The 15,566-nt window shown below is 36.2% G+C and overlaps 1 protein-coding gene across 1 annotated transcript in view; it reads left to right on the forward strand.

Annotated features, from left to right (window-relative positions):
* The window catches only part of PGR (progesterone receptor), a 41,974-nt gene extending 26,895 nt beyond the window's left edge, over window positions 1-15,079 (forward strand). Inside the window, exons 5-8 of the mRNA XM_075140099.1 lie at window positions 136-280; window positions 3,609-3,739; window positions 8,825-8,982; window positions 11,233-15,079. Coding sequence (XP_074996200.1) covers window positions 136-280; window positions 3,609-3,739; window positions 8,825-8,982; window positions 11,233-11,388 — 590 coding nt within the window. The 3' untranslated portion in view covers window positions 11,389-15,079. The remainder of the gene's footprint in view (window positions 1-135; window positions 281-3,608; window positions 3,740-8,824; window positions 8,983-11,232) is intronic.
* The last annotated feature ends 487 nt before the right edge of the window (window positions 15,080-15,566 follow it).

Here is a 15,566-nt window from a genome sequence, read left to right on the forward strand (position 1 = left end):
AGCTACATCCCCAAAAGCACTTGACTTTCTGGGTGTTCTCAGTTTTATAGCGCAAAGTTGTAATCTCAGAACACCTACTCAACTGTTGCCTAAATGAGAATTATAAAGTATTTTAACTTTTAATTTCATTTCCAGGATTTCGGAATTTACATATTGATGATCAGATAACCCTCATCCAGTATTCCTGGATGAGTCTAATGGTTTTTGCAATGGGATGGAGATCATACAAACATGTCAGTGGTCAGATGTTATATTTTGCACCAGATCTGATTCTAAATGAGTAAGTAGACTCTGCTTTTGCATAATATGAATGACATTTTGAACTTATTTGTGTCAATGAGAATGTGACTTCATTGAGGTCAAGATTTCATTCACTACTTGTTCTGTTCCAAAACCAACAGCAGAGGAAAATCCTCTGATCATATTAAAGTTCAGTAACTTTGGGAAAGGTTTTGTGGGAATCCCAGATATTCTGTTGACATGGCCAAACAAAAGGAGTTCAAATAATATTTTAATTATCTAAGAGAAAAATAATAAAAAAAAAAAGAATGATGCTGTCGGAAGATTTACCTGAATTCATCTGAATAAGACATGAGTTAATGTTTAATAAATTGAACTAAGTAGGATTTTCTTTGGTCCGTGTTGTTTGGGTGGTTTTTGCAAATAGTTTGTATATAGTCTAAAATACTCAGTTTTGACACTTTCTGATAAAACTCTGCTTTTCTAAAGTACATTTTTTGTTAGAAAATTGTAATAAATTAGCAAGAAGGAATTTTAATATCAAGGATAAAATATATGAGAATGCTCTTTTCTGGTTGGAGGGGGAGGATTGTTGGCTTAGATTTTCCTTTACTATGCTGATGAATTCAGATAATCTTCATTTCAGTCCTTGTCAGTTTTTCAGCTCTGCAAATTAATATTATCAAAGCTGTAATTTTAGATACTTTGGTTATAATACATGGGAGGTTTCCAGGAACAGTAAAATATAATTTAATTTTCCTATTTATTTTTCCATAATACATTTTTCTTAGTTATTTTTTCTCAAAATCCTAGAAGAATTACTGTGAAGTGAGATGAAAGTTAAACAGGTTTTCTTGTAAGACATATCTGTTTAAGGATTAAGAGGTGGATTTGCAGAAGATCTAGGCACCTGAGTTTAAAATCTATAGACATGCAGGTTCTTGCCAGTGAAGTTCTTTAAATATTCAGTGGAGCTGGCCCTGTAGCTCCTGACCTTTTCTCTTCCAGATGACTGTAAATCCCTGTGTGGTTATAGAGTAATGCTTTCCTGTCCCATGTGTATTAATTGTGCTGTACAAATTGAAATACTTTGAAGGGATGAGATTGAGAGAACTTCTGACTGTATTCTGTCCCAGCACAGTCTGTGATATATCTTATGGTTACATGAGAAGAAACACAGAGTGAGACAGATTTAGGCAGTAACATCATGTCCTGGGGTATTACCCTGTATGTGGACCACTGCTGCCACCTTGTGAAGACGACTTTCTTCAAGAATAGGATTGAGATTTATGAAGCCTGATTATAATCCCTCAGAGACAGCTTCTTGTTTGCAGCTCAAGACCATCTACATTGAGAAGGAGATGGACTGACAACATACCCTTCTCTTGGTTGTAGAACATCTCATCAGGGTCATATTAGAAACATTACAAACAAAGAGCTAGACATGAAAAGTAACACTGGCACACTAAGTCATAGCTGCAACTATTTATTGGGAAATAAGTTAGCTTTTAGATCAGTAAAATGTAAGCAACTTCCTTGTCTACAGTGATGTGTAAGATTGTACTTTCATCATCACTTTAAGCAAAGGTAAGTGCCGAACACAGCCAAAAAAGGCAGCTCCACCTGCCTGCCTGCCCTGGTCATGCATCCCCATGATTTCACTTAAGCTGGATCAAGCACTACCTGGCTGCACTGTCAAACAGATAAGGAAATTGAGAAATACCCTAGAAAAAGCCATTAATTAGCAGATAGAGGTGATCCCTGATCTGACTCACTACATAGACATGCCAGAATAGCAGGAGTGCACACCTAGAGGTGGAAAGAGATAATGGAAATTCCTTCCACAGGGGCAACACACACTTGAGTTGTTTCAAAATGACCATGAAACCACAATCCAAAGATTGTTTCACAGCCAATCTGCCATTTAGTGAACTGAGTTGTAGTGCTCCTTAGGAATGGCTTGTCTGGTAGCATCAATTTCAGACCAACAAAGCCAGAAGTGTTAATTTGACAATGATTTCATGAATTAGTATTAAAACCCTACAAGGATTTACTGTTACTTATACTTTGCAGTGTCTGAAAACATGACTAAAAGAACAGCATTTAAGCATACCCTGAAAGCTGCTGTCACCCTTCATAGGTACCACTTAGCAACAGAGACTACCAGAAAGGAATAGGAAGGGAGATTTAAAGTAGCTATAGAAGTAACCAGTCCTTTCAGATCTAACAGATTACATTTCTATGTTTAAGTCATTTAAACGCTGGTGCGAGATACCAGATGTTGAACAAAGCTGAAATAATTTTCATTTAAGATAACAGTAACACTTCAAATAACAGAAGAAAAAACTCAGTGCATTGCGAGAAGTATTTTATTCATGGGAAATATCTTCTGTTTTCACTGTTGGCAGTACTATCTGCAGTCAGGTTGGAACACTGATCTGAACTTCGTAAGGGGGATGAGCAAAATTTAAACTTGTTGTTGTACCTAATTGATCTGGATCGGGATGCAGCTTTGTAAAATGAGCCCATATTACTGGCTCTTCAGATTAATGTACAATGAATTCAGTTTAGTTTACAAGCTTGGAAATGCTATTGTTGCAGTTGAAATGCAAATTTCAGTTGAAAACTTCCCAATAAATATATGCAATAAAATATATTGAGTATACCAAAATCTCAAAGAGAAAAGTAAGGTTGAAGTGCTGTAAAAAACTAAACAGTTTTATGTATTTCCTTGTGTGATTTGTCCTATTTACTTCTGCAGGAGTTTAGATAAGGCTGTATTAATGTCTAAGTTTTTGTATATATTTACATTTAACATTTTTAGCTGTTTCTTTAATGGCATAAAATGCTACAAAATAGTATCATTGCTGTTAACAGTACAGTGATAGACTTGCAACAAAGTATTTTGATGCAGACATTTTTGCAAAACCTAAGAACAAGTTTTCTATAAACTTTCAGGTTTATCTTCAATGTTATGCTTTGAAATCTTTTCAGAGAATGTAAAAATCTATCAACCTCTAAAAGAAAAAGAAAGTACTTCACATTCATTATTAGGGTTTTTTTAATTAATAAAAACCCTTCTTTTTTGGTGATTAGCATCCAGCTTTTATAGTCTCCAAGGTTTTTTTTTTCTGGGCAGCAGTAACAGATTAAACATCCAAAATATCAGCACATTCATTACGATTAAAAAACTAGTGTAGGTGCAAAAAACTCAGAAAATTGTTTACGTGTATAACCTCTTCCTTTAATTTCTGTAATGTGGTAATTAAACTGCTAACAAGGCACTTTCTTCAAGCAATTAGTACTGGAGCCATTCCTTTTCTTTATTTTCATGTTTTTAAATTTTTTTTACCTTTTCTGGGTGTAAGACAGAGGATGAAAGAATCATCGTTCTATTCCTTGTGTCTATCCATGTGGCAACTCCCACAGGAATTTGTCAGACTTCAAGTTAGCCAAGAAGAGTTCCTATGTATGAAAGCACTGTTACTTCTCAACACAAGTAGGTTCTTTTATTTCTTTGTTACATATCACTACTAAAAGAGTTTTGAACTATGTTGTTTAACTTGAAAATTGCTAAGCTATCTGGCTTAGCAAATGGAAACTTCTTTAGGAGGAATGTCAGTATTCTAAGACCTAAAAATATTTTTTCCAGTGTTTATAAGGAACAAATAATTCGTGATTCATTGTTGGTTTTATTCTGTATAAAGGCACCCGGGAAGTGTTGGATCCCTTTTGATATATAGCTATACTGTATTACACATTTTCAAATCAAGTGTGCAGTATTTCTGCCTGGAAGCTTTTCAGCTTAAATGACTGAATAAAATAAATAAAATAAAAAAAAACTTTACAAGCATTAGAAATATATTAAAAATACTTAATAAATTGTCAGGACCGAAGGCTTTATCTTGGCCAAGAACTTAAAGCATGCTTACTCAAACGAATTAGGGAGGTGGACATGGCAAACAATGCTAACATTTATTTAACTTTTTATAGTAATAAATAGGTCAAGATTAGCACAGATATAAACAAATGGAAATGTTTTTCTTTGGTTTGTTTCTCTAGAACAAAATCAGTGGTCACTTTTAATCATACGCATCTTTTAAAGAATCCAGCATACAGCTGCATTCCACTTTAAATGGGAAATGTGGTAGTTGATGAAGTTCTCTTCCAAACCTTTTCTAAAATACTAAAATGTACATCTGCTGAGGCCATAATTGTTAGTTATGAATCCACAAATAGAAAGTTTTAAAATTATACAGGTGCTATTAGAAATGAGAATAAACACCTCCAAGAAATATAATTGGAAGAATGTTGAAGTTAGGTTCTCTACACACTACCGAGTCAGAGGAGAGATGTGCAAATCCTGCATAACCTGCTTGTTGGTTGTACAAAGTTTTAGTAAAAGCTAAGGAACTAAAATTTATTCCCTCTTAAGCTGTACTTGACTGGTATTTGCATAAGCTCATGCTTAAAAAAAACTTAGTCTCAGCAGAACATAAGCAGTAAAGATTAAATTTAGCTCATATGAACATAGAAATTACTAAAATAATAGCAAAATACCATACACCCTGCTAAAGCAATAAAAATAATGTGGACAAAAATCCTTCTCTGATATAAGTCCAGTTGCTTTGTTGGAATTTGAATGTATTCCTATTTTAAATATTTTCCACGTTGTTTTCATCACAAAATGAACTCCCTTGTCTATCTGAACCTTAAAGGGAAGTTTTAAAATTCAGTGAAATTTAGATACATTTGTAATATTCCAGGTCTCCATTTCCGTCCCACAAGGTTCAAATCAAATTCAAAAAAACATTGCAATGGTCCAATCCCTCTCATTTACGAGTGCATCAATTTAACAGAATTCATCAAGCTACCATTCTTTATGAATGCTCAGAAACTCATTTTTAAGATGATATGTTTATATATATGCAAGAAATGAGTTAAAAAAAAAAAAAAGAAAGTATTTCTACCTCTGCTGATGAGTTTTGCTTTTTGTTCTCTCCTGCACTTATTGTCTTATAGGAAAAAACAATTTGTCAGATCTTTGGGAAAAGGAACATACCAAACCGTTGTTGCTGAGGCATTTAGTAAACTTTTGGTACTGTATAAATATAATTCCACAAAACTATTTTCAAAAACCCATATAACCTCATTATTGCTATAAAATGTTTTTTTAAGACTACTTTTATTTTAGTCGTGGTATTCATCTTAATCCTCTTCCAATATGAAAGTATGGCCATTTCAAGCTTTCATATACTAACAGTAAATCAAGTCTGAACTTTTAGTCTCTCATTCTGTCTTCTGTTTGATTTATTATTTAGATGAACTGTTTTTTACTTTTTATATAATTTCAAAGAAACAGTAATTTGTGTTAAACATAACTAAATGTCAGTCTTGATACATTTCTAATTCTGAATGGAAACCCCATCCTAATCTTTAACATTATTTTTGATTTTACACTTTTTCCATTGAGTTTGCTGTGGCTTAGACATTTTCTTTATATTGTACTTGTGACAGTTTTAAAGCTGTCTTGAAAGCAGAATTAGTCTTTGCAAAAAGTGGAACAACATTTTTATTTTCCGCAATTGTTTCCATTTTACAGGTCCTCATTTACTATATGTAATATGCTGTGTTGTAGTAGTGCCCCAAAAGTTCCAAATAGGGCTCCATCTTGCAGAGGCCACATACATCTGGGAACTAATACTATGAATAGTTCAGAAAGACTATGATTTAAGAAAGGAGAGCTATGCCAAAAAAGAGAGAAATAAGCATATAGCAAGTTCAGTTCTAGCTGTGACACTTTGCAGACTTTTGATTTAGAGGAATTGCAGAATCTCGTTGCATAAGATTTTGACTGGGTTCTTGCTGCTGAATAAAAGCATCCACATTCTTCACATGTGTTTGGGGGAAGGATCATTTGAGCTACCTGTGTTTAAATTGCATTTGTGCATGTAAGGCATTGTAATTCTTCACTCAAATAAATAGCTTAGTGGAACTTTTTGTGATTAGGCAGGAATGTGACTGTGCTTTTGCAGAATTCTGGGAAACAGGCCATGCCTTGCTGGAAGAGATCTTGTAACTTAATTCACAAGGGAAATGTAAGGACTTAACTGCTGTTTTAGAGATGTAAGTCAAAGAAAGCATCCACCTAACCCTAAATTCCATCAGAATGTCACTTTATATGAAAAAGATTTCATAGGTGTCTGTAATTCTGCTGTTAGACACACCCAGAGCCATCCAGGCTTTGAAAATTAAGCTATTCTTTTTCCATGACATAACTTTTCCCCACTGTGAGTATTTCTGCCTGTATTACTCCTAAGCACATTGCATTCTCCACAAAACAGAACCCTTGCCTTCCGTTCAGACCCTTGGCGCAGATGTGACAGGCACACTTTCAGATACCTCCTTTGTCTGTCTAGACTTGAGAGGCCATACTGAGTCAAACCAATGGTCCACCTCATCCAGCATTTCATCTCCATCAGCTGCCAAAACAAATCTAACTGGCATCCCTAAAAGCTGGACTAATACTAGATATGGTGTTGTAAATGTACTTTCTGTGGAAGCAGTCACAATTTCTATTCTCTATTTTTATTTTTGTTTGAATTCTGTTTTAGTCAGATCCTGACTTCCATAGCAATCTCAGTGCTTAGGCACTTGCTGTTTTCTGTATGTGTGTCTCCATCATTCCCCTAGATATTCACTTGTGTGAGGAGACACAGAGCAAGAGAAATCCTTGGCACACTGGGTCATTTCCTCTTGTGGGCAGTCTCCTACAAAATAGGAGACTTCTGCTTAACTCAAGTAGGGTAGAGATTTGAACTTCTGCTTTGTTGTCTTTCTCTGGGCTGGAGGTGAGGGACACAATTTCAATCTGTTTGCCTGAAGTGTCTCCTTCCCCCTTTCTTTCTTCTGAGGAACCAGACATGACTTAGGCAACTGACTTCGGAACAGGTTTTATGATTTCCAAATGGAGAGCAGTGCTTCTCTCTGTGCAGGGTTTGCTACCTAATTCTCTTTAAGGGATTGGGTTTGGTCCAACCCCTGTGCAGCCACCTGCTTTTTAGGTGGCTTCTGTTTTAAGAATTCCATTCTTAGGTATCTAACAATACAGTGCATTGTACAGAGAGTCAGCACACACATGTATTTATGTTTTAATTCCAGAAAGTGACAAATCACCTGGAAGTTAGGTGTTACAGTGTTGAATAAGTCAATGTCATTATGAACCAAGCTTCAATTTTTTTTTTTAAGAGATGCAAATGAAATCTGTTGTGGCCTGATTCTAGTCGTGGTCTGATACCAGATTGAAGATGTACTAGATACCTAGATAACTAGCATGCAATTTATTTAACTATGTGAGCTAGTCCCTATGATATTCTTTTAGAGTCCGTGGAGGAAAATAAGCATTCTACAGCATAATTCATCTCTTTCTAAAGCTACTTCTAAAAGAGTGAACATGCCTTGTGCCCAAGACTTGCCTGATTTTTCCCACTAAAAATACAGCAAGCTGTGGTAACTAGCCCAGATGGAGATGCCTATACTGTAAAATGTCTAAAGTTTGGTGAGGTTAATCCTTCCCCTCATGCTTGCTGTCAGAATACGAAATGGTAAATGTGACGTTGCAGTATGAAATGTCATTGGCAAGAAAGAAAGGAAAGGGGAAGACATTTAACAGCTCTTTCAAAAACAGTATGTTTAAAACAAGACCATGTTTTAACGTATGATTATTATAGTGAAGCAAGGATTTAGATTTGATTGCCAGATGGGAATATTTTTTCATGTTTCTTCATTTCTTCAAGTTTTTCATTTCTTAGTTGCCTTTGACAACATAAATTGTAAGACTTGTGTATTACACTCTGGAAAGGAAAGCAGAGTCTAGAGCTTACGCCTGTTTCCTTACAATGCTACCAACACTTATCATCAGTGATTAAATATGGTCTTATCATTAGCAGTCACTAACAGATTCATTTCTCAACGTTCTCTCTGTGTCCTCATTTTGGTCCTCACGGCTGACCATTAAGAGAAGAGTGAGTTCAGCCTTTTGCTTCTCCTTGCTAATTTCTCTAAAAGCTGTTCACATTTAAGACTCTGATAGTACATCTATTCTGTTAAGTGAAAGAGGTCCAAGCAGGAGGTCTGAGCCCTGGATGCTTTGCTGTCTATGCTACTTAAGAGTTGTTAGTTCATTCCTTGACTCCATTTTGAAGCAGCCCAGCTAGATCTCTCGAACATAAATCTGCTATGAAGAGGGCTGACCCTCAGCAGTGTAAACATGAGCCAGTCTATAACATCTTTCCTCAAGGACAGGAGTGGTTCTTTTGGCCATTTTCTTTTCAGCAGACGGGTGTAGCTGAAGCTTAAGGCTATTTCTAGACATCAGCAATTAGCACAATTGACTGATTGTTGCTGGTATATCCTTTTAACTAATTGTATCACTGTTTCTGGAGTAACTGTTGAATGGGAAGAAGTACCTGGCGTATAATAATGAATTGCACTGCACAGTGTGAAATACTATAAATTGTTCCTGTACTTTAAATTTCTCTCATTGCCTTCAGAATAAATTGCACACAAGTTACTGTCTTTTTAGTTCCTTTGGAAGGTCTAAGAAGTCAAAGCCAATTTGATGAGATGAGAACGAGTTACATTAGAGAACTGGTGAAGGCAATTGGTTTGCACCAGAAAGGCGTTGTGGCCAACTCGCAACGTTTCTATCAACTTACAAAACTGATGGATTCCATGCATGATGTAAGTTTACTTGTTAATGTGTTTTGCTTTTTATGTAAGAAGGAACTAGTATTTCTTAAAAGTTATTTTATGGGAAGTAGCTAGTCAACATTTCTAAACCACAAAAGAAAAACCCCTACATTTTTCCTTTAGTGTGTGTATTTGTGTGAATAGATAGCTATATATTTGGCATCAATATATATTGTATATATATTGTATGGTATAGAAGATTTAAGTATTTGAGAAACAATGCTACCATTTTGTTTCATTATTTCTGTCATAACTAGTACAGTTATGGTATACAGAATAGGCAATTCAAGTTGCAAAGTCAGGCTACCAAGAATTAGAGAAAGACAACCAAGACTGGTTTTGCAACCTTAATTCAACTACTTTTATGTGTATATTCTATGCCATTTTTTCAGTATCTGTCTATATTTGGGAATTGAGTAATCTTTGAGAACTCTAGTGGTGATATCACAGAGATTCATAAGTGTCTTAAAAGATGCAGCTGAATCCTTTCCACATCTCTGGAATCCAGCATGTATCCTATTGGCTTAACATCCATTAAAACTGAGGGATGACATTTCGTGTAAACCTTTGCCCATGTGAATATTGTTTTGTAATGGCTTGTGTATCTCTGCAAGAGAGGCAAAAAGCAGAGGTACAGGGCCATACCTGACGGTTTTAGCAAGCGCTGGGGAAGTGGCCCTAAGATAGTTTAGGAAAAGTGCTTTTGAGTTCAGTGCTGGGTGTGAGGAGCTTGCAGGGAGTTCAGGGAAGGATGGGGTCTTTGCATGTTTGTATTCTTCTGCACTCAGCAAATCTGCATTTTATTTTAATTGTTCATGAATAAATTAATTTATTCATCTAAAACCTTTCATTGACCCTAATTCCCCCTTCTGATGGGGAAAAAAACCCTTTGAGGATCCCATTTATGGGAGTTAAGAGAGGTAACAATATTGGTAATTATATGGTTCACCAGGTGGTCTGGAGTCTTTTGATCCACTGCACAAACCTCTCCATCATCTTCTGCTCTCCACAGAACTCACATTCACTATTTAGCTATTACATCGTCTCAGATACCAGCAAAAGGAGAATGAGACAAGTACAAAAAGCATCCTTACAGGTGAAGGTAGACAATAGAAAATTCTGAAGGGAGGATATGGAGCTTAACTTTAAGTATCTACTGGTAGTCAGACTGCAGTCGTCACTTGGGACTGTCAGCGCTAAACCCTTCCTTGGAGTTCAGTCAGTCACCTTTTACTTGCAAAAACAAGTCCTGGCTGGTATACTACTCATGGTAGCCCTATGCTCAAGGGACCTGTTTGGATCAGTCTTGCTTGGGATAAAAGGTCTTCCTGCCTTACCTGTAGTAATAATTTGCAATCTGAGTGTCACAGCATCCAGAGGAAAACTCTTCTGAGTGCTGGGCTGTAGAGTCAATCTCTTAATTTCAAATACTTAAAGTAAAATAACCTTAGTGGAAGTGAGTGAGTGAGGCTTGCTGCAAAACACCCAGCAAAGTGATGGTTAGGATAGTGTTTGGTCCATAGAATATCTTTGTTCAAGTCCCTATTTCAGCTCAGGCTGATAAAGTGATGGGAGATACAAGGAAAAGATAATCACACTGGAGAGACTGTGTGTTGTTAAAGCCTAGCATAGCAGAAATAGTATGATATTCGATAACGTAGAGATCACAAGTCTTAAAGAAAAACTTCTATAAAATTGGAACTTCTCAGAGAAGATAGAAGAGGTGAAATAGTCACATATATTAAGCAGTTGCTTTCAAGGGACGAGGACCTATGGAGTTTAATATTTGCGGCATACCCAGATATGATCATAATCAGAACCATGGAAAAGCTCACAAGGAAATAGTAAATGCTGTCCCTCGGAGCAGTGTTTGAATAGCATATAGTAAACAAGGCATGGAGACATGTGTTGAACGTGAGGATAAAATGAAAGATTGAATACTTGTTTAGTAATTGCCATTGTTTGTGGTACATGCCTTGAGTGAGGATGATAACACTTTATAATATTAGTGAGGCACTGTTTTTATATGACATAGCATTTAGCTATATGTATGACTTCCTGCCATGGGAGGATATTTTAATAGGTAATGACAAGTACCCACATTATTGATTCAAGGAATAACAGCGGAAGGTATATAATGATGTTAGCTGATGGATGTATGAGATAAGTGATTGACAGCATGTTTATCTGGCTGCATTACTGTTAGCCTGATTTATCATGTTTGTATTTTATTAAATCCAGCTAGTGAAACAGCTCCATCTCTTCTGTCTGAACACATTTCTCCAGTCCCGTGCACTGAGTGTTGAATTCCCTGAGATGATGTCAGAGGTGATTGCTGCCCAGCTACCCAAGATTCTGGCAGGGATGGTGAAACCACTTCTCTTTCACAAAAAGTGAAATGTCTTTTCTCTTATCATAGAGATGATTTCTGGGTCATTTTTTGTTTGTTTATTTTGGTCAAGATTTTGCAATGTCAGGACTTCAGTATATTTGTCATACTTACCCTGCCTACTGCTTTATACTTGTAACATACACAAGCCATTTAAGCTTGATGTACATATTGTGAGTTCCTGATTCCTTAACTGCAAAAATCACAACAGTCATAAGAAATGTTTTGTAACTTGGCGAGGCTGCTTTTTAGATATGCATAAGAATGATAACAAATAGAGTTTTCAGATTTCCAAGAACAGCTATCTTATACATTTTTCTTATATATTACACGCTCTCAAATTTCTGATATGACATGGTGTAAACTTTTTACTTTAGTACGTTGTGTGCATGGGTACATGTGGGCATATGCGTCACACAAGATTTTGGAGGAATTAAAATAAATGTTGCCCACATTTTCTCACGGATATTTCACTTTTTATTAACTAATCTGCCTCACAGAAATACCCTTTCAAAGTCAGTTGTCCAGGATTAAGTAGTCGTCACTACAAAACCTTCATGAGTAACTAAAGTGCTAGCCACAAATTATACATTCATATTCTTGTCTGTGCTCATACTGCATTGAAACTATGGGTTCAGTGTACTGAACTGTACTGCACCATTTAGTGCAGCTCTCCTCAAAAATCGGAAAGGTTAGGAACGTTTCAGTGTATATTACACCAGAAGTAATGTGTATGCAAACCCACTCAGCTTTGGTTTGTGTTATTTTCCTTAAAAGTTCAACACTTACTAAAGCTAAATCACTTAGCTATAATCTTAAATTCATCAACTTTAAAATTCTGTGTCTCAGAAGCTTTAAATAGAGATGTTTTCACTGACTACAACTCTTAATAATCTTAATGTTTTGAATTCCAATGCTGATTACTTGAACAGCCATTAACAGCAAATTATAGTGAAATTAAATGCAAAAAGAAATGGAAAATATGACTACAAACATTGTGATACACATCAGACATTTCAGTACTATTTAGCGGAGCTACATATTTTATATTTTAAAGGCATGCCATTATAATTGGGGTAACTTTAAAAGAGGAATTGGACTAAATTAGCTTTATACATTCAAGAAGAATGTCATGTTTTACCATGGAAATGAAGTATTTGACTGAAAAATTATAATGTAGTGGTGTTTGTTCCTTTGATATGGATATGAAGCAACTCATGTATTTAAGGCAGTAAGTTGTTGATGTATTCAAACAACAGAGAAACGAATAAAGCCCAAGCAGAATTTATGAGTCTATTAAAATACGACAAATTTTGTCAGTCACTAAAAGTGATACTCAAATTTTCTAACACTGTAGGAAATGGTGAGTCTTACTTGGGTACTTGCTGGCCATACGCTTTTGCTCTTCCCCATTACATGTTGGATGCATCCGTCATGTGATAGCATACTGTTGATGGTGTGTAACTTGGTCTGTATCCTTGTCACATGAACAAAGGCTCACTGGCCATAAGTTCAGTATCCCTGATTAATCAGGGTGCCCCTCATTAAAAGTATAAATTATGTTACTGGTTCATAAAAATTACGTCCCGATTCTTGAAAAAAATATGGACAGCTAACAACTAAAGGTAGATCTAAAGGTATCCTTACTATTTACAATTTCCTAAAGCCAATCAAGAAGAAGCTACATTACAACTGGGGATAAAAACATTTTTGAGATTCCCACATAGTAGTAAAAAATCCACTAGAGTTAGTGCAAAGATGCAGCCCTGGATAAAATGGCATAAGCAGATTTTTGTGTTGGTTGACTAGGTTCATAATTTGTAACTGCCCAGAGACAAGCAATTTCTTTCATATTCAATACAGTCTGACTTTTAACTGTGATCCTTAAAGCAATTATGTTTTAATAAATAACACAAAATTATTCATTTCTACATATTGAAGTTTTGTTTTCTTTATTTTTCTTTGTATTTGCATTCAGTAATTGTGGAGCTTAGTAAAAAAGTCCTTTTAAACCATTCCACATTTTTGTAACAACAATATTTTCATGCATTCTTTGGGAATTTCAGCATTGCCACATGATTTACCATTGAATAAACAGACTGTGTATGTTACTGTTTAGATTAAACTGTTAACAGAAACTTCCCACACTAAAAATTATTCCTTGACACCCTAATTCTGAAATTGGAAAATGGAACAGGCAGTATGCTTGCCTTAGGAATGCCCCAGATCAACCTACATCTGCCTTTTACTCAATCCCTAAAATTTGTTCCGAGTGGCTGCCATGTCACTATGTCCCATAAATATGGCAGATTAGTCTGAAATGCTCTATATTTGTCTCAAAGGCATAATCAAAAAGGAAGAATAGATGTCTTTTGGGAATAGATAACAAAGGTTAAAAACATTTTCAAATTGTATTTCTTAAAGATCTCTAAGGCACAGAAAGAATTCCCAGAACTTCGTGGTCATGATACATGCACTATACAAGACAGAACAAGTTTGGCTAAATGTGGCTGCTATATGAATTTGAAAGTCCTGTATTCATTACTTCATTGTCTGAAGCTAGAAAAAACCGTTTTAATTTGAGAACTTCCAGCTTTGAGCCCAGTTTATAAAATTGCCTTTAGTCTCCATTTTGATACCGTCATTTGCTGCGGATTACACAGACACCATGAACAGTGATCAAAACACAGGATTGCTTCCTTCCCTATAGAAATCTCATGTACTGTAACTTTTCAACACTGCGGCAATGTCCAGAGAGCCATCAGCAAACTAGTTTTTTCTTTGAGTTTTTGAAAGAGTACGAGGCTTTTAGTTGTCTGTATTTCTCTGCATTACTATTTGTTTAAAGATTAAGGTATTTTTTGACCTGAGCTTTACAAATAGGTCTAAATAAAACATCTTGTAGTGCTTCTCAATATAGTGAACAAGGCATAACAATGCTGGGTCTGTTGCATGTTGCATACTAGACATAAGAGGTTTCGGCAGATGGACTTTTTTGTTTTCTGACGTTTAGGATGTGCCTGATTACATTTTAAAGGTATGAGACCTGTTGTGCTAATTAGAAAGCTTGCCAGATTATGTCTGCAGATTGCAGACATAACTTTTTGTCTGAGCTAAAAATTCTTCATCTTACACTAAATAATGCGAGCTATGCCTGAAGCTAAGCCTTTCCTATTCTGTACAGTTTAGGTGTTTTTGACCCAAGGCCTTTAGCATTGCCTTCTGCTAGTGCTTCAGTGAAGCAAACAAACAAAACCATGAAGTCAACCATTTCCTTTGAGCTCTACTGTTGATACTCAGCTTTATAGAGGCATCACATTTATAGTTTTTAAAGACTGTTTTGCAGGTTGAAGTGCTTGGCTGTGGCAGCCTGCCTGTGTTTGGAGAGCTGTGACAATGCAGTGCAGAGAAGAGGAGACCTCCAGCCCCAGCAAGCGGTCCTCCTCTTTCACACCAAGTTACTTCACAGTTGTACCCGCTGTGCTCGACGAAATACAAAAGGTCAAACACTTGGCTCATGTTTTCAAAGATCTTAGCTAGATCAACAGTTTTGACCAGCCTTTAGGGAAAAGGGAATGTGGGTTCGTTAACACCTAGTCCGTAATGGAGGGAAATGTAGCCTGAGAAACTTTCCACCGATTTCATGGCGCTTTGGAATGGTCTGGTTGTATGTGTGCATAATAAACTGAAGCTTAGGTACTTTTGAATTCCAGCTGTTCCTTCAGCTGCACTGCAGTTATGTTTTCTTGTGTTTTATCTACAGTCGAGAAGCTGAGAGTTCAGTTTGTGTTTTCAGACCAGTCAATGCTTCATTAGTACCTTAGTTGTTTTTTTTTTCTTTTAAAGTACAGTAATATGTCTCTCTCAATTATCTTTATTGGGAATGCCAGGTGCTTTCCTGTGTTCCTGTCTAAACCCAAATATTTATCTCAGTTATCAGTGACATATCGGTGGCATGAACAGTAATATCTGTAGGGATCCTTCCCTCCCATATGCTCCTACCTGCACAAACCTAAGGTTAGTTTATCCTCAGAGCAGGAGAGGATGGGGCTGCACTCCCCCCATGCAGCAGTGCAACTCCAAGTACACATTTCTTGCCTGACGCGCCATTTGTGGCACGCTGACCTTTCTTTCCTTCCGATAAGTCAGCTTGCAGCCACAGAGCCAATATCCAAAGCCCTCCCAA

The sequence above is a fragment of the Calonectris borealis genome, chromosome 1 (assembly GCF_964195595.1).
Source record: "Calonectris borealis chromosome 1, bCalBor7.hap1.2, whole genome shotgun sequence".
NCBI lineage: Eukaryota > Metazoa > Chordata > Aves > Procellariiformes > Procellariidae > Calonectris > Calonectris borealis.